Source organism: Muntiacus reevesi, chromosome 12 (assembly GCF_963930625.1).
Source record: "Muntiacus reevesi chromosome 12, mMunRee1.1, whole genome shotgun sequence".
Taxonomy (NCBI): Eukaryota; Metazoa; Chordata; class Mammalia; order Artiodactyla; family Cervidae; genus Muntiacus; species Muntiacus reevesi.
This window is the reverse complement of record NC_089260.1, coordinates 48,065,521-48,089,574: the sequence shown is the minus strand read 5'-3', so window position 1 is coordinate 48,089,574 and position 24,054 is coordinate 48,065,521. Positions and strand designations below refer to the sequence as shown.

General features: G+C 34.5%; 1 protein-coding gene across 5 annotated transcripts in view; it reads right to left on the bottom strand.

Annotated features, from left to right (window-relative positions):
* Positions 1 to 1,835: 1,835 nt before the first annotated feature.
* Positions 1,836 to 24,054, bottom strand: part of MYBL1 (MYB proto-oncogene like 1) — a 36,492-nt gene continuing 14,273 nt past the window's right edge. Inside the window, exons 5-17 of one of the 5 annotated variants that reach the window (XM_065903133.1) lie at positions 23,573 to 23,793; positions 21,436 to 21,610; positions 20,260 to 20,310; positions 19,057 to 19,131; positions 18,348 to 18,452; positions 14,882 to 15,115; positions 13,300 to 13,668; positions 10,805 to 10,947; positions 10,280 to 10,394; positions 6,565 to 6,681; positions 6,371 to 6,475; positions 5,748 to 5,927; positions 1,836 to 4,472 (exon numbers count right to left, since the gene is read on the bottom strand). In XM_065903133.1, coding sequence (XP_065759205.1) covers positions 4,344 to 4,472; positions 5,748 to 5,927; positions 6,371 to 6,475; positions 6,565 to 6,681; positions 10,280 to 10,394; positions 10,805 to 10,947; positions 13,300 to 13,668; positions 14,882 to 15,115; positions 18,348 to 18,452; positions 19,057 to 19,131; positions 20,260 to 20,310; positions 21,436 to 21,610; positions 23,573 to 23,793 — 2,019 coding nt within the window. In that variant the 3' untranslated portion in view covers positions 1,836 to 4,343. The remainder of the gene's footprint in view (positions 4,473 to 5,747; positions 5,928 to 6,370; positions 6,476 to 6,564; positions 6,682 to 10,279; positions 10,395 to 10,804; positions 10,948 to 13,299; positions 13,669 to 14,881; positions 15,116 to 18,347; positions 18,453 to 19,056; positions 19,132 to 20,259; positions 20,311 to 21,435; positions 21,611 to 23,572; positions 23,794 to 24,054) is intronic. The other 4 variants (XM_065903135.1, XM_065903138.1, XM_065903134.1 and 1 more) reach the window with 4 other exon arrangements.

Here is a 24,054-nt window from a genome sequence, read left to right as displayed (position 1 = left end):
TCTTGGTTTTCTACCAATATTTTTAACATCTTCTTGACCTTGTTTAAAATAAAAAACAGCCAGGGAAGGGGAAGTAATGCTCCCCTTCCATGCTCTTATGGAACTGCACTTGGTCTGTTTTATCCTCCACTACTTAATTAAAAATAACTTTTCACTTCTCACAGAGTCACAGAGTGGGAAGTACCTCTTCAAAACCTTCCATCTGTTTTATATTACAATTATAAGTCTGATTGGCTGGCAAGCCTACTGCTCTATAACTAGATAACTCAGGCAGGAAATTACATGGAGCTCAAAAGATTTTTAACAAAATAATAGCTGACTATAAAGCAAAACTAAGAAACCCAAGCTATTCACAACCCATTGTGTAAAACAAATGCGGTTAATATTTCCCAAGAGTCATGACTATTTTTTAACATTCTTTCAATTTAACACTTCCTGAGACTTTCTAAGCACCACACTAAATGCAGGAGTTATAAAGAGCAATTCCTACTCTTCAAAACATAAAGTCTAGTGGGAAAGTTTTATGGAGGCACCAGGATAATCAGGAAATGACACATACCTGTGCCCTGAAGGCTGCGTAGGATTCTAACAGGTAGGGAGACAAAGAGAAGCAGCAATGAGGGGAGGCACGAAGGCAGAAGCATGCATTCATGTTCCTGAAAGATCCAGGTCGCCAGGTCCAGATTAGGAAGTGGAGAATTCTTGTTATTTAGGTAACAGACAACTGTGGAAGGTCTGTGAACAGGAGATGTGATCAAATCTCTGTGTGTTTTCATGTTTCTTTACCCTCACCAGAGAAGGAAATGGCAACCCACTCCAGTACTCTTGCCTAGAGAATCCCGTGGACAGAGGAACCTGGTGGACTGCTGTCCATAGGGTTGCACAGTCGGACATGACTGAAGCAAGTTAGCATGCATGCATGCATTGGAGAAGGAAATGGCAACCCACTCCAGTATTCTTGCCCGGAGAATCACAGGGACAGAGGAGCCTGGTGCACTGCTGTCCATAGGGTGGCACAGAGTTGGGCACGACTGAAGCGACTTAGCAGCAGCAGCAGCTTTACGTTCACATGTAAGCAGTTGTCTTTCCTCTTAGGACTTACATTTCACACTGTAAATTAAGTGTTCTGAGCTCATGTGACAGTCTCACTCACTTGATACATTCTAGGAGGGGTAAACTCATTTTAGTCTCTTAATCTGATGGGTTAATCCATCAGATTTCTAAGTCTAGAAGGCTAACGGTAACATCTGGGTGGTGACATAGACCAAGGTGATATAATACTGCACAAACCTGTCTGGGTGACCGGCTGGCCATGCCTAGGTGACACCCTGATGTCACAGAACAATTTCTTGATACTTCTGGAGAATGGAGAGCAGAGTGATAAGTGCAATAATCTAAGTCAGAGATGAAGGAATGGAATTAGAGCTGAGCCTTTCGGTGGGCTAAGATTTTAAAACAGATTTCAACGTGGAAGGTTAGGGAGAGGCACGAGGTTTCTCAGTGAGTGATCAAAAGGAAAGTAACACCACTAAGAGAACAAAGGAGGGGCAGGTTCAAGCTGGAGAAAAAGAGAACATCCTACATTTAAGGTGTTGACAGAAGAGTCATATGGAAATCTCTAAAGGCAGTTGAAAATATGGCTCTAAATGAGGTTCAAGAAATGGAAATGTATTTTCATTTCTTGAATAAAGAGGTCAAGCTGTGTTAAAGGATGAAATCACCTGGAAGGAGAGTTCCAAAGGAGAAAAATGGTCTAAGAACTGAATACTGGGTTAAGTCCTTCAAGGGTCAGTCAACACAAAATACAAAACCTGAGTCAAACAAGCAATACCATGTCAGCTTGTACACAGATGCTTTATTTTGGATGTTAACAGTCAACATTGTATGCAAGATTCTCTTACAATGGAAAGTTTTTTCCCATACATCAAAAAACTCAATTTAGTCAGGGTAATGGCTGTATTAATGCAAAAACCTTACAACAAAATGCAGTATTATATGTGTAGTCAGTTTCCATGCAAGTATGGCTGCTACATGTTATGTCTGGCATTTTTAACATACTGAAAGAAATTCAAATTGAACACAACAGTATAAAAGGTGATTTAAGATGCCTGACATGTTTAAGATTAAAAAATCTTCTTGCAAAAAGCAACAAAGCAGTTAACTGGAGGATTCAACCAATACCAACCGAAATATGTACTATGTCCAAAATCCCAAGCTTATCTGCAATATATTACATGTGGGATAATTTAATGCTGAAGAAAAACTATGCTTTAAAAAAATATAGCTCTTCCAAGATATTATACTTTGGTAATTGGAGACTATGTACATCCAAACCAGCCAAGGGCTACATTAAAAAAAAAAAAAAAAGATAAAAGGGAACCATTATGTGCTATTAGTTCAAGGTAACTGAAATTGAAATGATCCAGTATGATTTTGCTACAATCATTGGTTTTACAAAGTGAAATTTCTGTGAGAAGTTCACTAATTAGGAAGCAATCAACATACTTAACAAACATGCTAGGAAGATTCAAATTGGTTCATCTATTTGTTATCAACAAGGCATAATCTTAGTACCACACATTTCCTTCACTTCTCACTACATATAATATGCAAAAATGAGCAAGTAGATTTAAATAGCTTAAAATCCTTTTAGGTCTACTGTTCAAAAGCTAGGCATTAAAATACTTCGTATTTCCATCAACAGAGAATCTTAAGCTGTTTTTGTTTAAAGGCAGAGCATTTTGGTATTTGCAAGAATTTGCCTGGTAATGGTTGGTTCCATTAAGTTAACTTGAGAACTTGCCATCATCATACTTTTTATGTTTTCACACAGTGCAAGTGGTGGTCGCTCTTTCCTTCTCTCATAGCAGCAAGCCGATTCTGCTATTTTCTATAGCAGCATACTTCAGGAGTGGAGAGGGAGAGAGTGTGTCAATCACAAATAATTACAACTACAGTGTACAATTCTATTTACCTGTCAGTGTTTAAGTTGACAGCATACCATTATATGTTTCAAAAAATTACATAAAATCTCTACACAAAAGCAAATAAAGACATTCTTTCAAGAAGAAATAAAATAAGTGCAAACACCTAAAACAGGCAACTGAAGCAACTGTTGTAACCTGTAGAGAAACACAAAACATTTATAAAAGGACAAATATTTTTATAAATAAAAGATAATGTTCTCTACTTCTTAAACATTGAGTAAATATAATAAACTTCTAAGTGCAGACTGTTTTTAGGGACCAAAGTACCATATTATTTTTTAAAACAAAATGCAAAAATTTCAAACAGATATACAAATCACCAGATTAATTTATATGACCCCCCATATAATTTAAAAAGAAAATATTAAATTATTATTTAGTACATTTTTAGAACTACTTTATAACCAACATGATTTAAAGGACATAGTGCAATATTTAGGTAGATGTGACATACAGTATAGATACTGAATTCTTTGCAGCTATAACTTACTACTGTTTCATACTTAAAAGTCAAAATTGTTCTTTACTATGTTATCTGTAATAACAGGAAACAACATTGGCTTCTAGACACCCTGTATAGGTATAAATATCTACATTTAAGCTTTAAAAATGAAAATAAATTATAAAAACAGACTTCTTTCCAATTTACAAAGTTTTCCTGCTCCTACATACTGTACAATACATTCAACAAAACTCTCAGCTCTTCTGAGATTTATGGAGAAAATACTGACTCTTTACCAATAAGGAAAAAACATTTTTGCAATGCCTTTTGTTTTGAGGACTATGCTCAAATAAATATGTTTAACACTGTAGTTAATTTTACTATTTTTTGAAAAATACCAAAAATTAGTAGTGCAACTTTCATTTCATTTCAAATGCCTTCCCATTGTGTTTCTCTGTAAATGGTAGCCTAAGTAAATCAGCAGATAGGCAAAAGTACTTCATAAGGCCATGTGTGCTTTCTGTATAGAGACTAATTTCAGAAATCACACATACTCATAAGACCTATCTATAACAAAACTCCAGCATCAGGAGAGTAGCAACATATATCTTCTGAAGAAAAGATGTGAGAATTTACTTTCAGAATATCCTTGAACATTCTAATTGATTTCCCCATCTTGTTCTTTACAAACAATTTTAAAAAATCTCATGTCTTAAAAAAATAAACTATGAAATTGCCTACCCCTTACGTAGGTGCCTAGCTTTCTGCTTGCCCAATATGAAAAAGGATGCACACCGTTTTAGGGCTGTTTTAAAACTTTAAAAACAATCAAGAAAAAAATGTATTTCATTGCAGCCTAACTTAGTATAGAATCTAGTTAGGGAGTGGGGGCATTTCATCAGTCTTAGTAACAATCACAGTATGAGAGCTCTTGAAGTGCTGCCTGTAGTTGTGTAAGTACTCAAATATCTTCTTGCTTGTTCAGTCATGATAAGTTGGTCTTCGGTCTTCCCATAAACCACTGTTTCCCATTCACAAGTTGACTAGGAAGGAAATATTAATAGTGATGTGAAAACTGCTAAGAAAACTATCCATTCTACTTCACAAAATTAAGACTTTTAAAAAATCAATTAATTGCTTGGATATTTGGTAAGTAATTACTATAAAATGTTTTTGGCAATGGCATTGTGATTCTTTTTAAATTAACGATGCTTCAAAATCATATACTAAAATGTTTATGATCAATTGTTAAGTCAATGTTTTAGCCATATGTAGGCCTGTGAAGTCAGTTTAAAAGTTCTATTTCCACAACTGCCCCTCAAATCAACTCCGGTTTATTTTTAAATTAAAGTATATAGTTGCTTTACAAAATCAGTCTGAGCACAGAAATATCAGTCGTTACTGCTTCAAAGTTTTGCAAAAGATTTAAAGAGGATACAACGTCAAAAAATGAACCTAGAATACTTTATGTATTGCAAATTAGGAAAAATAACACAAAGTCAAGTTTACCTTTGTTTCATTTGTTTTTCTCTATTATCAAGGTTACTACTCTATAGGTATGACCTCCTATGTAATAAATTTTCCTGAAAAGTTCTGTGTTAAACACTGGTAAATCAAATCACTTTAAATGGATTCAGAGAATGTGCTACATAGCTCTGTGAAGAGCAGCAGCTCAATAAAGACAGGAGATCCCACACATCTGACTGCCAAAGATGTTTTCAAGGAATGCCTGAATGTCAGGAATGCTAGTTCTGCAGTCATTGTGGCGTAAAGAAGAGAACTTTTTCCTCAGTGACCTCTCAAATTCTCTAGGTTGAATTCTTAAGATATAGCAAAAAATTTTCCAGCTTTCATTTGCAGCGACATAATGGCTGCACATTATCTGAAAAAACCGTTTTGTTTTACAACTATGAGCCAGAAAGTTCACTGGAAACCATTATACCAACAAAATCAAGTTGAAACTGCTTCCAACCACTTACCCTTTAAAAGTTGCAATTCGGGCTACAATTATTTATTACAGAAGAGGTGCCAGAAGTCGATTTAGGTATTTTTAGTTTAAGAATGAAATCATGCTTAAGAAAGCACCAGGAGAGTCCCCAGCTGTAATTCCAGGTGTTTACTTTATATGTGCCCTGATGAGTGAGTCTCTCAGAAACCCAAATCTAGTTTGAGTGACAAAACAATGGTGAATGTCTAGTTACTGTTATAGTCAATTTTGAATTTAAAAGAAAAAGTATATGATTTGTGATCAGTAGGTCCAAAGTGATAACTGAATACACAACAACAAAAGTCACTGAAAGAAATTTATAAATTCATACCTGAAGATTCTTTTCCAATGTGACAACTTTGGAAGTGTTAGGGTTTGGTTTCTTTTTATTAAGTGTATATGTTTTGTTGGTTGAATTTATATCTTGTTTTTCAGGAGTCAAGTTGCACCTATTGTCATGTATTTCCAATAATGGTATCATTAATAAAGATGTTGTAAATATATTTTCTGACTAAGAGAAAAAAGAAAGAGGAAAAGAAAATAACTAATTCAAAAATGGAGACGAACAGAAGGACTATGGAGGAAGTGGTAGTGGAAGTCCTGTGCATGTCCCTCCAAGAAAGCTTTCGCTCCGAAGAAATTTTTAGCAATGTAGCGAAATTAAATATTTAAGAGGTGAACCAAAGATAAATACTGAAATTTCAAGCTTTGAGGACTACCACTCTTTTGACATCATACGTAAGAGAGCTAACTTCTCTCAAAACAAAACAAATATAAAAAGCAAGGATGTGAATGAAATATTCTCTATAGTTAACTGTTTCTCTCTGAATTAGGCTGAACACCACCAATGGAAACCCTCTATGATCTCTAATGAATTAACCACACAATGAGTAAAACACAAGAACCACTAGAGCTTAAAGAACCATCTTAATATAAAGAAAATCCTTTACAAACCTGCAAGTCTGAAAGGTCTTCATTTAACAGTTGAGTACCTGGTTCTTCTTTTTCCCAATTATCTAAGATTAGTGATTTTCTGACCTTCTTGGCAGAAGCAGTATGCTAGAATGAATAATTTACAATAGGGACATTATGGCCAAGTCACTGGAACATGATAAAGACTTTTATCAACAATAATACTAAAAGATCACCTCTTGCTTGCAGCTTTTGTAAGCAGGTTCATCTTCCTCTTTGAGGAATATGTCTGTTCCAGTTTCTTCTTTTAAAACTTCCCGAATATCTTCTTCCAAGAAGGCAAGTGGCTGTGACTAAATTATTTTTAAAAGGGGTTTTAAAAAGCCTTTTATACCACTTCCTTTTTTCTCCCCCTATATAGAAACCCAACTTTTATGCATTTTCATTATTGGCATAATTTTCTTCCAACCCCTATAGATATATAAGTTGAAAAAATTAACTAATCCATTGAATGGCAAAAATAATATTACACTTTGCAAGCACTGAATGAAGTGTACCACTTCCTTCATGGCAAGGCACTAAATAAGTCTTTCTTTGGGGGAACCCATTATAGCTTCTGCTTCAATCAGGAGCTTCAGAATTAAAAAGAAAAGAGATTACTTTCCTATTTTTACATAAAAATAGGAAACACATAATAAATTTGGACAACAGTAGCCCTCCTTATCCTATTTTTATTGTAGTTATTATACAGTGTATAATTACTAGTTTGCATGTTTGTCTTACCACTACATGTGTGAGCTGTTTAAGAGCTTTTTCTTCTGTATACACCTCTCCACACCTAGCCTTAAGCTTAGAGCTGAGTCAGTGTTCAGGAAGCGTGTGTGTGTGCGTGTGTGTCTGTGACTGTCTATACGTGTACTGGAGTGTGGGAAGGGAGAATACCAAAAAAAAAAAAAAAAAAACCTGAATGTGGGCTGAATGATAAAATAATCTCAAAATATTATTCATTTATCTTTCTTTCAAAAAACTACAGAAAGTCACTCAGTCGTGTCCAACTCTCTGAGACCGCATGACCTCAGACTATACAGTCCATAGAATTCTACAGGCAAGAATACTGGAGTGGGGAGCTGTTCCCTTCTCCAGGGGATGTTCCAAACCCAGGGATCAAACCCAGGTCTCTGGCACTGCAGGCAGATTCTTTACCATCTGAGCCACGAGGGAAGCCCTCAAATAACTAAGCACACTATATAACTCAGAAAAAAAATGTAAGTTATATTAAGACCTACCATAGGTCTTAAGATCTACCATAACCAAAACCTGTTTTAAAAAAAAAAGTAATCAAAGCTCCACTAAATCAAAGAACAAACTGGCAGCATGTAATGACCAGCAGCTTACGTTCCCAGTCAACAGTTAGGGAGAATAGTATCCATACATAAATGAGATTTCACAATACTTACAAAAAGTTTAAAATGGAAACAGAATGTTTAAAGTGTTCTCATCTATAGCCTGAGACATGCAGGAATTACGTGAGTATTTCTGTGTGTTACTCTAAGAGCTCTTGTTTTAAGGATTATGTTTCACAAAGAACACAGGCTATGTGTTCTTAAAAAGGAATCTGGAATCTGTTCTTTCACCTATAAGAATGCAAGTGCCCTAAGATGTGGTGTGTATATACTATAATGGAATACTACTCAGCCATTAAAAAAGAAAGAAAACAACATTGTATACAGGAACACTGATGGACTTAAGAGATTACTAAGTCAAGTCAGACAGAGAAAGGAAAATACCATATGATATCACTTACATATGGAATCTAAAATATGACACAAATGAACTTATGTATGAATCAGAAACAGACTCACAGACAAAGATAAGACTTGTGGTTGCCATGGAGGAAGAGGGGTTGGAGATGGAAAGACTGGGAATCTGGGGTTAGCAGATGCAAACTATTATATATAGAAAGGATAAAAAACAAGGTATAGCATATGGAACTATAATATTATTCAATATCCTGTAATAAACCACAATGGAAAAAATATGAAAAAGAATGTATATATATGTAACTAAATCACTTTGCTGTACATCAGAAACTAACTTGACATTGTAAGTCGACTGTACTTCAGTTAAAGAGAAAAAAGTATACAACTGTCCTAGAAAGCCAAAGTCTAAGAAATACATCTGACCCACAGGAAGATACATAAGAAAGCTGAGTGGGTAGCACACAGCAGGGCTCAGGAAACAACGGGAGGAATGAAAAGCCAGCTTGCTGCAAATAAGCCTGCAGATATTTTAGAAATTTTACTTACAAAATCCATACTTTCCTTTTATCTTAAATTTTTGATGAAAACGACCTATTTTGGTAATGGATAAATTCTTCCCAAACATGAACAAACTGATAGGGACTTTAGATACCTGAAACCTTATTTCTTGTGCACTATTATTAAAATAACAATTTTTATTCAAAATATATGTTGGCGAAATGACCCTGAGGAACTGTTAGAATTTTTCAAATGTTTTCAAATTATTGCTTGTTTTTAGAATTCTCAATTAGGCCACACACCCTTATAAAGGCAGGAACCACACCTGACATGTTTAATGTTACATCTCCAAAAGACTAGCCCAGCACCTGGCACCCATGAGGCACTCAGTATTTGTCGAATTAATGATTTTTTTAAAAAATGAGTAACAAAATGCTGAAACAAACTAGTTAAATCAACTAGGTGAGTCCATACAATGGAACAGTACAAAAACATTAAAAGTTATGAGATAAATGCAAGGTAATTTCTTTAAATGATGGAATTTATTAAATTTTAAAAGGTTACCAGAAAGTACATAATGTGATCCCATTATTAGTATGTATATGCATAAAAACTAAGAAGTTTAAAGAACGCTAAACTTTTTTTTTCTTATAGCAGTATATGGAGCTAAGTGGCAAAAAGACTTGATCAATCCTACTATGTACCCTCTAAAACAGTATTCAAAATAAGGAAAAGACTAGGACATTTGAATACGATACATGCTTTTTCATAGAAAACTGATTAGATCAAGTAAACCAGAATTTATTAACTGATTTACATAACTACAGTACCCTAGAAATAACCACTTTAAAAATCATATTTTATTTCTAATGTGCCTAATTTGTCAGAAATCTATATCTGCCTAGAATCAGAATGCTCATGGTTCACCTAAGGTACTTCAACATTGACAATACATATATATGAAAGCACAGATAACACTTCCCACCTCCATTCACGTACTACTACTGTTACCCATCATTATTAAAATAATAATAATAGCAACAACTAAGCACATACTGCTTGAATCTTAGTAGCAGCCCCTTTATTTCTATTATCTACCTTCATAAATAACCTGCTGGGGTGATATTTGTAATATCTACTGAAGAGAAGAGGAAACTGAGCCTTAAAGAGGTATTGTGATCAGTTTCATAAATATTACTAGGAATGTGCTTATGTAATTTTGTTGTTGTTTACATCGTTAAGTTGTATCTGACCCCTGGCGACCCCGTGGACTGGTAGCCCACCAGGCTCCTCTGTCCATGGGATTTCCCAAACAAGAATACTGGTGTAGGTTGCCATTTCCTTTTCCAGTGCTTATGTATATCAAAGTATTAAAATTATTTTATTATACTGTAGGTAACTGCTATTGAAACTACTAAAAGGTAGGTTTTAGTATTAAGAAATGAGTTCTACTGACACTTGATTTGCTTTCTCTGGATGACATAAAGAAAGTGTGAATTCAAAACAAGCCAAGCAAGGGTTTATTTACAAGGAAAAAGATTAACACAAATTCAAATTTATAGGAGGTTAAGTGTTTTTAATCCAGTTCATTGAACATCTTTTTTAAATGTTAAAAATCAAGGATAAAAAAAAATCAAAATTTGTGTCTTATTAAAATTAGGAACATTTTTAAAAATAAAAGGAGTATACATACCACAATTTTAAGAGGTCCATATTTTTTCTCCTGAGCAGCAAGCGCATTCTTAAAAGGAGTAGGAGTCCTTGGTGTGGTACCCAATATAGATCTTCTAATAGTAGGTGTTCTAAACCTGTCCAATCATTCAGATATTTGTATTATAGTCAAAATTTGATTTCATGTAAGTTAAGGAAGACAAAACCATCATGAAAGCACACACTGAATTTTCTTGTATAAATACATGCTTCAAACATTCCAAGACTTTTAAAATATGCCTGCCTATTCTTAACTCCAATCATCTTAAAACAGAAAAGACATTAATGTAGAAATAAGTACTAAAAATGCTATTTGCTTAAGATCAAACTTCTATACTACCTTTAGCTGATTTCTAGTCTCCTAGGGATAAAATTCAAGGTTGTGTTTTTTTTAATTCTAAATCTCATATGAACGGGATTATGATATACATATAAATGGACAAAAAGTTAATCTACTTTTGAAACTGCTTCTCATTTTCTTTAACACAATTATTTAGTATCTACTTACCCTACATTTTCCTTTTGATCTTTGGGGGTTGTTTCCTTATGAAGAGGAGTTGTAATGAGAACCTTCTGCCCACAAATAGGGGTTGATGTGAATGAAGGATTTTCTATATTAATTTGTTCATTTCCAGGACATGTGTTGAAAAACTAAAAAAGAGAGTGTAGAGATGATTTCTAAAATGTCAAAATCCTACACGAATATCAAACTGATTAAGTTTTCAAGTTATTTCTCCATTCCTTTTAGGAGAAGATACCAATAATAATACATTTACATTCCACTCTATAAAAATAAAGCTCCACGAGGGCAGGAAATTTTGTTTTGTTCATTGCTGCCTCCCCAGCTCTTAGAACAGTGCTTAACACCTAACAGGTATTCCAAAAATAGCCATTTAACAAAAATCCAAAAGTAACAAAACAATAAAAAATTTTCAAACAGTATATCTTATCAAATGAGAATCTATAGAAGCCAAAAACAGCTGCTTTGCTAAAGGTAAGCTTTGTACAATGGTATAACTGAAAAAAGTTTTATGATTAGTAAATGATCTTAAATGCTCCTTTCTATAAGAACATACAGAATTCAGAGTAAGTTTGTGCTGTGCTGGGCTTAGTCGTTCAGTTGTGTCTGACCCTGCGACGCCATGGAATGTAGCCTGCCAGGCTCCTCTGTCCATGGGGAGACAGAATACTGGGGTGGGTTGCCATGCTCTCCTCCAGGGGATCTTCCCAGCTCAGGGATCAAATCCAGGTCTCCCCAGGCAGATGAGCAAGCAGATGCTTTACTGTCTGAGCCACCAGGAAAGCCCAAGAATACTTGAGTGGGTAGCTTATCCCTTCTCCAGAGGATCTTCCCAACCCAGGAATTAGACTCCTGATCTCCTGCACTGCAGGAAGACTCTTTACCAGCTGAGCTACCAGGGAAGCCCCAGAACAAGTTTAACTAATAAGAAATACAGCTGTCTGGCAAATGTGCCTATTTAGAACACAAGTTCAGAACCTTTGAGCAGCCAAAACTGGTATTGTAGAGTCCATTTTCCAAATGACACAATTTACACACTGGATTTTAACTTACATACAGTTATGAAATACTAATTTACTTTTGTAGCCAACAGATTAGAAGCAATGATAAAAAAAGTAGAAACTGCTTTAAGGCTACTTATAACTGGAATGAGTTCTAGCTCTATCATTTCTGATGCCTGCAAGTCACAGGATAAAATCCAAGCTCTTTGCTATGGAATATACGTTCTTTATGGGCTTCCCAGGTGACTCTAGTCGTAAATAACCCGCCTGCCAATGCAGGGCATGCAGAAGATGCAGGTTCAATCCCTGAGTCAGGAAGATCCCCTGGAGGAGGAAATGGCAACCCACTCCAGTCTTCTTGCCTGGAGAATCCCGTGGACAGAGGAGCCTGGCGGGCTACAGTCCACGGGGCACAGAGTCAGACACGACTGAGCGACCTAGCACAGCATGCGGTCTCTACAATAATGCCTCAGTTTCTCAGCCGTTTTCCTTCTTAGAATTTACTCAACAAAAATTGCAGGTATGCAAAACTCCAAAAACAGAAAACTGCTAGTGTGCTCAACCCAGGGTCACTTTCCTCAGGACACTCTGTAACTCCTGAGGGTGCACTGGGCGGGGGTGTGAGGTGGGGGGAGTAAATTTTCAGAGAAAACAGTGGCTGTGTAGTTACTGCCAGATATTCATCTTCCCAGCACCAAAATATACCTCCAATAATAATATCCCAACAGCCTCCAAGTTTACTTGGCCATTAAACTTCCTTCTTTTTCCATAAAACTTTCTCGCCTCTGTCAATACACTTAAAGCAAATACCAGCTTCATCTCTTTCTTACTGATCTTGGACAAATTGCTTAACTTCTGAATTTCATTCTAACTGCCTCCAGAGGTTTTTTGCAAGAGCATTAACTAAGATACTATTTAAAAAAGCATTTCACACACAGCCTGGAATATGGTGTTCATTAAGATAGACAGTATTATAAAATCAAAGAAACAGTTTGCCCTGATGTAAGTATCTGCTGCCCTAAGATATAACTACAGGAGAAAGCAGGTAATTCCTGACATCCCTAGATGAACTTCCGACACATAAAATTCTTGTAAGAAGCAGTTGTCTAGGAATATATACCTGGTACCTCTTGAATAGTCAGTCAGGAAACTGGCTCTCTGTCTCAGTTCTGCCATTACATAACTGTGGGCAAGACATTTTCCCTTTCTGGGCCTATTTCCTGATGAGTTCTACAAACATGTGGAACTACATATCTAAGACATCCCTTTCAGCTCTAAACACTGTAAGATAAAATGCAACTACTTCACTTCCCGGGATACTTTTCTGATTTATCCCAGCTCAGCACTCTCCTATACACATCTGACTACAGTGTACACTTTTATGTGTTTACTAAATCAATGAACTGCTAGTGTGGATATCCAAGATCTAATTCAATCGAGCTAATCAACAGTTGGAAACATGAACAAAAACAACACGACTACCTGTGAAGGAGAGAATGGTAGTGTTTTCACCGGTGTGTGTTTTAGTGCTGTGTTACCACCATCGTTGAATGAGCCGTCGCCAAGCTCGCTGCCTGGGGACTGGCCCACTCGCATTCTTCTCTTCTTTCTGAGGATGGTTGGTGGAGTGCTAAACTTAGCCACACTTGGGGAGGTTAAAGGAGCAGCCTCACCGTCTGCCCCGTTACAACCGTTTTTTTTCCCTTCGAGTACAAGGCTGACGTTAAACTGACATTCCATGGCTCCTTCGTTGTGCTGAATTCGCATTAGTTTAACTGGGGTGGACTTGACAGGTGAAGCAGCAGCATCAGAAAGATCGAAGCTAGTAACATCACTCCATGCTACAGGATCCTACAACAGATTAAATTCTTAACTAAAGTTATTAATATTATAACCTGGTTACATCTAGTCTTGAACATAGGATGACGATTTCCAGAGTTAATTAACTACCCATTTTTATCCATAGAAATAGGCTTTCCTTGGTTCCTCTTTTTTTTTAAGCAAGACCATCTGAGAGGAACAGATTATGGTTTTACTACAACTCCAATTTGAAACATTTCAAAATAACACTTCATCTAATTCAGTAGCTGAAGCTTATTACCAAAGTACTTCAAATGAAAGGAACAAATCACATTATTTTCATAAAACAGTACAGTTTGTCACAAAATTTCACATTCTATTCTATCAGAAAACTTTATTCTACATCTACATAATCATTTGGTAACATGTACGGTGTCCCCGGAGGCTCAGATGGTAAAGAATTTGCCTGAAATGCAGGAGACCTGGGTTAGATCCCTGGGTCGGGAAGATATCCTGCAGAAGGAAATGGTAACCCACTCCAGTCTTCTTGCCTGGAGAATCCCATGGACAGAGGAGCCTGGTGGGCTACAGTCCACGGGGTCGCACAGAGTCAGACACGACTAAGCAACCGACACACACTACAAACACACACGAAGTATCTTCAAAGCGGTCACACACTGTGATTCAAAAATTCAATTTAACCTGAGGACATAATCAAGATTTTGCACAAAGCTTTACACATATTCTTTAAGTTGTAATACTGAAAAAACAATACCAGATAAATGTCTAATAATAACAGTACGTTGGGTAAATAAAATTTGCTACATTCATATGATAGAATACCATCAAACCATTTATATTCAAGTTTAAAAACAAGAAAACAGGGACATGATCATGGTATAATGTGGGGAAAAAAATTCACAAGCATTACTGTACATTTGCGTTTAAAAATATATGCATATGTTTTATATGTATAGAACAGAGCCTGAAAGGAAATATCTCAAATTACTAACTCTAGATTTATGGAAGATTTTCATTTTCTTCTTTAATTGTCTCTACTTTCCAACTATTTCTAATATACAACTTGTATAATAAATACATATATTTTTTGCCAAAAACCACTGCAAAATATCAAAACAAAATTAACCATGATGTACAAGGTAATGTGCAACATAAAACTGGTGAGTGTCCATTAAACTGTTTCTGAATATGAAACCACATACTAAAATTGAGCTTTTTGATAATCTCACAATTTCAAACTTACAGATTCAATAAGTTCGAGAGTTTCTGCAAATTCTGGGATCGTCTGTAGAGAGGACAGCACAGCGTTTGCCTCCACGGCCAGGAACTTTGTAGGTGAGTTCTGCTGAGCAGACACAGTCTGATTTTCATCCACACTGTAAAACTCACTAGCGTGCTCCTCAAGGCTATTTAGAGTATTAGACATGCTGTCATCCATGAGGAAACTACCAGGCCAGGTAGAAAAGCTTCCAGGTTGCTAAAAGTACAAAAGAAATTTGAACATTACTTGTCATTCCCAACCTAAGCAAAAATGTGGATTTTAAGTATGAGTTTTTCTAGGACAACATACTTTGCAACACTTCAGCTAAAAATATAGTAGCAAATATACCATTTTCCCTTAAAATTGATGCAAAAATTTTTTTCATTAAACCTCAGGTTGACTATATTTCTTTTGTCTAACTCACATTTTTTTTTTAAACCTATAAAGTCATGATGAGATAAAACTAGTATGTATATACTACAAAATAAGGTCCAAACTCCTAGAATCTGACTTTTCTCTACCTTTCAAACTTCATCTCCCAACACAAGCCCTCTTCCCAGGGAATAATGAATACCCAACTGTAGTACCTGCAGTTCCCGGTGAGTTTTGGTCTTTTACCCTAGAAAAAGGGAGCAATCTCTTTATCTAGAAGGCTCAACCCACTGACCAGGAAAAATTCCTATTCCTCATTCAACATACAGTTCAAATATTGGGAAGTACTCCATCCTATTATACACTATTAACTGTTCTGTTTATAATAACGTCCAGGTTCATCTCTTTTGCTCATATATACTCACCACCTGTCTTTCAAGACTAAGCTCAAATAGGAATTCTTCCAGGGAACACTTTTGACTACCAAAATCTCAATTTTCTATGAATTCCCATAAAAAACTCTGTGAATTATTTTATCACACTGTTTCCCCACTAGTTTTATAGTGTCTCATAAAGAAAAACAAGAAGCGAGATCTTGAAGACTCATGGTTAAGAAACAATACAGCATCTGAGAACTGTTAAGAATGGCAGATTCTAAGAGCTTCCACCATTAGGAAAAAAAAAGGTTTTTTTTCCTTTGTCTTTTTCTTTTCTTTTGGTATCTATATTAGACAATGGATGTTCACTAAACTTAACAATATGTAAGTAAAATCATGATGCTGTACACATTAAACTTATACAGGGCTTCCCTAGTGGCTGAGATGATAAAGCATCTGTCTGCAATGCAGGAGACCCAGGTTCAATCCCTGGGTTGGGAAGAACCCCTGGAGGAGGAAATGGCAGCCCACTCCAGTATTCTTGCCTGGAAAATCCCATGGATCTGGAGCCTGGTAGGCTACCGTCCATGGGGTCGCAAAGAGTCGGACAAAACTGAATGACTTCACTTTGTACTTTGTACATACATTAATTATATCTCCAAAAAAAAAAAAATAGGGAAAAAAGAAGAAGCAACAGGATGTAAAGTGTACAGCATGGTCCAAAGAACCCTCTGAGACGATGAAAATGTTCTGTACTAGAGGCTGCTCGACATGGGCACCACCAGCCATAAGAGCAACAACAATGTGGCTAGCGCAACTGAGGAGCTGAATTTTAAACTCTGAATTAAATGTGGCTGATAGCTGCCACAGCCTACAGAACATTTTGCTCAGCCCACTGGAAGCACTCAATAAACAGTACCTATTACTATTAAAATTAAAAATCACCAGAATGTAGTAGATATTTACAATAGCAAAATGTTAAGTCTCCAGTTAAGGTGAAAAAATAACTTTCCAACACTGTTTCAAAACAAGTTCCATCTATTTTAAAGATTCCTATAAATAAAAGAAATTAAAGCAATCTTATTTCACTAGCATAGACACCTTCTGAGTTTACAATCACTTTTTGGAGATAACTTTCAAACCATATACATTTCAAGTTAGTTTTCAGGCAGGAAAAAGACTCAAAGAGGGAGCTTACTAGGCCCACTGGCAAAACCATAGATTTTTTGTAATCGCATACATCTGATTTTGAATGCCTAGCAATTAATTTGCAGAGTTAATACAAGGATTATCAGAAATACATCTAGCACATCTACAAGAGTGGAACAAAATGAATACTCGGAAAAATGGCAATCATTATTACCACATAATTGTCTAAAATAAATAATTCTATATGAGTATAGAATCTGTTATCCTGGGTGCAGCAATTTCCCTCTAAAATCGCCAATCTCCTTATTCAACCAGATCTTTATGACAGTGGATTTTAGATAGCAAGTTTGAAAAAAAATAATTAGTAACTTTCTCCCTTTTTAATGCAAAATAGCAATTCTTTTAATTATATTTTCCTATTAAATTACAAAATTACACTATTATAAAAAATTTTAAATGTGTCTATACTATCTATAAATATGGACTCTCTAATCATGGTTATTTATTTGCAGTTTTTTAATAAAACTGAAATTAACTTTAAGTATACTTCAGGTATCCCTATTTGCCCATGGTATTTGTAGTTTCAAAACAAAAATTACTTTTCCCATGGTATTTATCTCATCCACTATAATTAACAAATGTCATTTTTACTAATACTCTCTGAAATGATTTAAAGATATCACCAGTTGCCTCATAATACAATTTGAAGCCCTGAGGTTATTCTATTTAGTAATTTTGTATTAGTTCCCAGTCACTCTAAATATATTGTCCCCTGACTCAGCCCCAGATCAAGAAAAACACTTTCCTAAATGTAAAAAATCCCAGGGTATTAAACTTTCAAAATTGTCATTGAAATACAAATTTTTTTTCTTCCTAGCATAGCCTGTTTAACTTAGCTAGAATCATTATCATTTATCCTGATTTAATACTCACAGTTGTTCTCACCAACCAAATCTCAGACAATACTTTTCATACCTGATAACCAAAATGCACTTCCATTGAAAGATTTCTTTAGACAGCACAAAACCTAAATGTTCCCCTTTCCTATGTTTAAAACATTACTACTTTTCCCAATTTACTGAATTTGTGTTCTAATACAGTAAATAAGAAAACATTTTCAAAGGGAGAATAAAAATAATTTTGGAGCACAGAAATCTCTCCACATATCTAATTAAATTCCTTAAGTTTTTTTTTTTTATTAAGACCATCATCACATGGAATGTCTAATAGAAAACAAAGCCCAATCTAATCCACACATTTTCACAAATATACATATTGAAGATTATACCTTAAGTTTGTTTGATATTATTCAAGAAGCATCTTAATACAAAACACTGTAAAGTATGTTCCAAGAGATGCATATCAAAAACAAGCAACTTCAAAGTTGCAAATTAGAAAAACTATTTTCAGTTTTTAAAATCTAAAATCACAATGAATATGCTTTCCACTTGCTGGCATACAAAAGTCAGTGTTGATTAAAACTATAAAAGCATATAAAGCACATAAAAGATTCTAACAATAAAATCTAAACACATTAGATTATTTCTTACTGATGGAAGTCGTTTTCTTCTAACTTCATTCTCAGCCGACATAAGAAGCAACTCAAGTTCCTTTATTTTTTTTTCCTTATCAGGATCTTCATCTACAAAGGGTTGCTAAAATAAGTTAAACAAAAGAGAAAAAACAGGTTATTTACAAAATTGCTTTTTTGTTATTATTAATGTTCTAAGTTTTATTTTCTTCTATGCAACATAAAGTCTATTCTCTCTAATAAAGCTTAATACTACAAAATCCCAAATACTCAGTATCACAATTCTTCTGGGACCTAAAGAGGTGCTGGTAAATACTTTCAATTTAACAGAAAAGACTTGGGAAATTTAAATGCATGAAAAAACTTATACTGTATCATCTAATCAATTTAAAAACTTATGTGTGGAGTTTGTTTTAAATTACTGAATCTGAATACATACATTCTATTCAGTTTAGCAAAAATATGTTCATTCATAACTTGAATGTTCTAAGTTAGAAGAATGAAAGAACCACCTCACTGGTGTTGTGAACTACTTTACATTGGTACAGTTTGTATTTCTCAAACACACTTACAAACTTTCTCCTTTAATGTTATAATACTCAAAATAAGTAGATCAGATAGTACTGCTTTTGCCGAAATTTTATAGATGAGCAAATAGGCACTATTAGAATTTGAAAATGTTTGAGTGCTTCCTTTGGGGTTTTGCTTTTTAATAAATAAAAAGTTACCTGAATAAAGGCAGAAGAAGCCTGAACATGTTCTACACAATTGCCTTCAGGTGATACATACTGATAGCCTGGGATCTAAAAAAGTAATTTAAAATTAATATCATTAATATCATACATATAACACTATAAATTTTTAAAAATCTGAGGCAAAGCACAAAAACTGAATAAAATATCAACATGGAAAAGTCAGTATCTGTTAACTTTGGGTATTTACACATATAATAATTTCTTAATAGCTACATCTTATTCTTAAAATCGATTGACTATAAGGCACAACTCTTAGCAAAGATCTATTTTCCCCTAAATGAACTATGAGAATTACTTGGGCTAGATTCACCCAATCAGTCTACTTATTATCTACAATATCTACCAAGTGTTTTTTAAAATCTGCTATTAAAAGATTGCTCTATCTCCTGGAGAAGACAAACTAACTGTGTTTCTATCGTTCAAAGGAATGGACTGATTGGTCCATATCAAGCATTTATGCAGCTGGAGACTAAAGCAAGTCTTCAATATTCACATCTCCTACTCCTACCATCAGCCCCCGCCCCATGCCAATCTCTGTATAGACAGATATGAAAACAGAGGCTGCTTCTATTATTTGTCTCAGAAAAACAATCAGAATCATTCATGTATTTTTAATACTTTGACAATAGACAGAGAATTATTCTCTTTTCTAAAGAATCTGTAATAAAATTTTTGAAGTTGCATGCAAATTTAGCGTGCAGTGGTAGGGATAAATTTGAGAAGAACCTCATTAAGATCTTTTAAAACCTTAAAATCTAGTAAATATAAATAGGAAATTGTCTATCTTCCAAAATGGCCTATGTAAATCACTAATGCAGAAGCATTATGTATAACTTCTAACATAGAACTTAATTTTTACATTTGATTAATATCAGTTATTGCTCAATTTCCAATGAATTACAAACATTTTTCTCAAACTTTTCATTTCAACCTGTGACAGTACCTCATACCAATCCATTTTTTTCTTTCAAGTCAAAATTAGAATTAGCTTTTCAAATGATTTGAACTATGAATACACAAATCTTTGAAGAATCATTAAAAGGTAAATAATTCTTAAAGTATAAGAAATACTCTCACTTTCCAATATATTCTGATTGAGAGTATTAAACACTCAATTGGCCCCAAATAATTTAAGAAATTATCCTATGAGTTAAAAGAAATAAATTTAAAGATAACCTTTAATGCAAAAGCAGAATGTTTCAGTTTATGCTGCTGAAATCTAGGACTCTAAAGAAAAATGTAAAGAAACAGACAACAGAAATCTTAAGATATTAAGTATCAGCAGATAACTGTACTGTCTTTGCAAGTTTTCCTATTTGTAAATTAAGATGTCACGACCTTTTTAAAGAGGTTCTTTGGAAATTATGTCTAAAAAAATAATGTCCATTTAGTGGTATAAAATTAAATCTGAGGTATACTAAGCACAGATTGTTAACCACAAGCCAAACTTTACCTTGCAGTAGATACTTTTAAGCCCTGATTTAATCTTTACTTTCTATGTGACAAAAATTAAGAACTGCTCAACATGAAAAATGGCACAACAGACAAGTTGACAGGGAAAAGGTAAAACAAAACTCATGAAAACGCCTAATTTCTTGCAGGTAGGAAAATGCTTTGAAAGGAAAACAGAGCCTGCCCTATGATCAATGTGGGTAATCTGCAATGAACCTGTCTGAACAAAGGCTGAATTCACTCACTCAGCTAAGTGATAAGGAAACAGCAAAGTTGAATGCCAAAGAACCAGTGATTTACCACACACCCCTAAATGATGGCTTGAAATATTTTTGACTGTTTTCTCCTTCAAACCATTATTTATATACACTCACTTCTTAGAGGCAAGCTATACTACAATAACACAAAAAAAAATTTTTTAAAGAAAACTATAATCGATATTAAAGCACAACTGATCATTAGCTTTGAATCATGAAGATTCAGAGAATGACAGGAAATGTACATACTAAGTTTTGTAACTGGATACTGTAAAAATAATATATAAAAGGAAATATTTTAATGAATTTGTTCCCAAAATATTTATCAATCAAAACAAGCAGAGATAAACTTCCACTAATGGAGAAGGAAATGGCAACCCGCTCCAGTATTCCTGCCTGGAAAATCCCATGGACAGAGAGGTCTGGCGGGCTACAGTCCATGGGGTTTCAAAGAGTCGGACATGATAGCGACTAAACAACAACAATGGTTAGACAGCTGGTAATGGCATATTTTTTCATTTTGGAAATTTAAATGTCTATTTCTCTTAATATATCTTGTTTTTATCCTACTAAGAAACTAAACACCTCCCCATACAGCAACTAAAGAAGATTTTTAAACAAAAAAAGAATTAAAAATATGTGCCTGAACAGGTATGTAAAACTGATTCTGGGTTTGCAAATGGTCCATAGTTGCACAAGGTTTGTGTTGAAGTTTAGATGAAGATCGTTCTGATTTTATTCCATCTTGTAAGTAGCCTTCCTGCTCCACTTTTCTTCGCATAGTAGAATTCCAATGATTTTTGATAGAATTATCAGTCCTAAGAAATTAAGGTGTATATTTAAAAAAGAAAAAGAGGACTCCATAAATTTTTAACACCATAAAAAGTATACAAAGTACTTAAATTTTTACAACTGGTAAAATTAGATACTTTTTTTAATTAAAAAAATATACTGTATGTCTGTATGTCAAATACACTTCTAAACACTGGAGATAAGGCAATAAGATAAAAGTCCCAGTTCTCGTGGGGCTTACATCTTCAGAGGAAGCATGGGAGCAGGGAAGGACGGAAGAAGAGAAAAACAAAAAAATAAATAAGAAAAACAGTGCAAAGCAGATCATTTAAAGTAATAAGAGAAAGTGAGTAACTACAGTAATTTTGATTTTTAGCAATTTTGAGGGGATAGTGAAGCTAAAATCTGAAGGACAAGAATGAACTAGTAATACAAGAACAGAAAAAAAAAAAAAAGAACATTCCAGATAAAGAGCATAACAAGGGCAAAAGCCTTGAAGCCAAAATCAAATATGGTCATAAAAAGACAGAATCCCAGTATTCATCTTCACTTCTTATCACCAAAACACCTATGGAAGAAAAAGTTCATTGGCTCCCCTTTTACCTAAGGTCCCCCTTATAAAAATGGAAGCCTTCAACCTACAGCTACTTATAGTATACATTTTTAAAAATACACATTTACTGAGAACCTACTTTATGCTAAGACTAAGCTACATTCTATGGACAGTGAAAAGATGTATCAAAGACTGAATACATCAGAAGTTCCTAAACCAGGTTCAATAACTTGGATAAAAAAACTTAACACTAAGCTTTAATTTCTCTATCTATAAGACAAATACAGCAATGTTGCTCTGCATTATTTCACAAGTATATGAAGATTAATTAAGAATATATAGAATATAGTGCTCTATCTCCAAGTTTCATCAGGAAAAGAGCTCAACTTTAGCTGACCTGGTTACAAGTTGTAAAACTACCTTCTAACAAAAAGATATGAGAAGTTTGTTTTTCCTTTACATAAAGTCAATAACTGACAACAGATGGGCACTCCAATTGCTAGGTAAATATAGGATGAACTACATGAAATAAAATGGTGCTGTCAAGTTTTCTGACTTAGGACTAAATATTATCTTGAGAACCTACATGTAATGGATCATATCTGCTTGGTCATGTGGGTGAAAGGTGAGATTTCTCTCTTTTTTTTTTCCAGTCTCTTATCAAATTGCCTATGATGGGCATCACATTCTGAGTTAAAGTTTATTCAATAATAAAAGTGTTTTATTTCTCTAAAAAAAAAAAGGATACATGTAAATGCATTTAATTAACTACTATGTACTATATAGAGACTACAACAATAAAAAAACAAGTGCACACCTTCTGAGTGAGGAATGGATTTTCCCAAATTTGCTGGTCTACTGTACTACCAATGGCTAGGAAACATCTGAACCAAAGTAATGTATAGTGTATTCGTAGCCCATCACTGCTCCTGATGGAAACTCCATATTTTAGCCACATGGATATATATATACTACTCAGGATCTAAAGCATTAATTAAGAACTAAATTTTCTCTAATGTACTTTCAGAGCAATTTATTTCAGCCAGTGTATCTGTTATTCTCTGGTCTTATGCAAAGAATCCAATATGAAAGAAATCTCTTCAACTTAGATTCCATTACAGCTTAGTCTGTACCAAGACTGCTTGATTGGCACTGATATGTAACCATAATTTGGGGGTGTGCATTAAATGTTTACATAATCTAAAGGTCTATCATTTTGTTGCACAAATTACTGCTATAAAATATTTTGTTAAAAAAATAATTACATCCCTTCCCACAAAATGTACTACAAATATTGCAAAGGGCTGCTTGTACTCTGCAGTCTAAATTTTAATTATAAATAAAAGTCATGGGTACCTATAAATATATTTAATAGTAACCATAATAAAGATCAAGTTTAAAGTACAGGAAAATATATATTCATTAGCGTAAGTACCTTCCAGGAAGTAGTTTGGCAATTTCTGCCCAACGATTTCCCAACCGCTTATGTGCTTCATAGATAATCCTGTCCTCCTCTTCTGTCCAGGACGACTTCTTTACCTCAGGATTCAGATGATTATGCCATCTTTCTCTACACTGTTTGCCTATTCTTCCTTTTAAATGTTTTGCAATTAAAGACCATCTTTTTGGCCCATATTTCTGAACTAATTCAATAACCTAAGAAATAGAAAAAGTTTAAAAAGTATGATTTTTTTACAAATAAATAAATCATGTGGATATACTGTATAGTACAGTGGCTATAGTTAGTAATACTGTATTGCATATTTGAAAGCTGCTAAGACAAGAGATCTGAAAAGTTCTCACCACAAGAAAAAATATGAGTAACTATGTACGGAGATAGATATTTACGAGATTTGCAGTGGTCTAGAAAACTCAGCAGTGGCCATAGGACTGGAAAAGGTCAGTTAACATTCAATC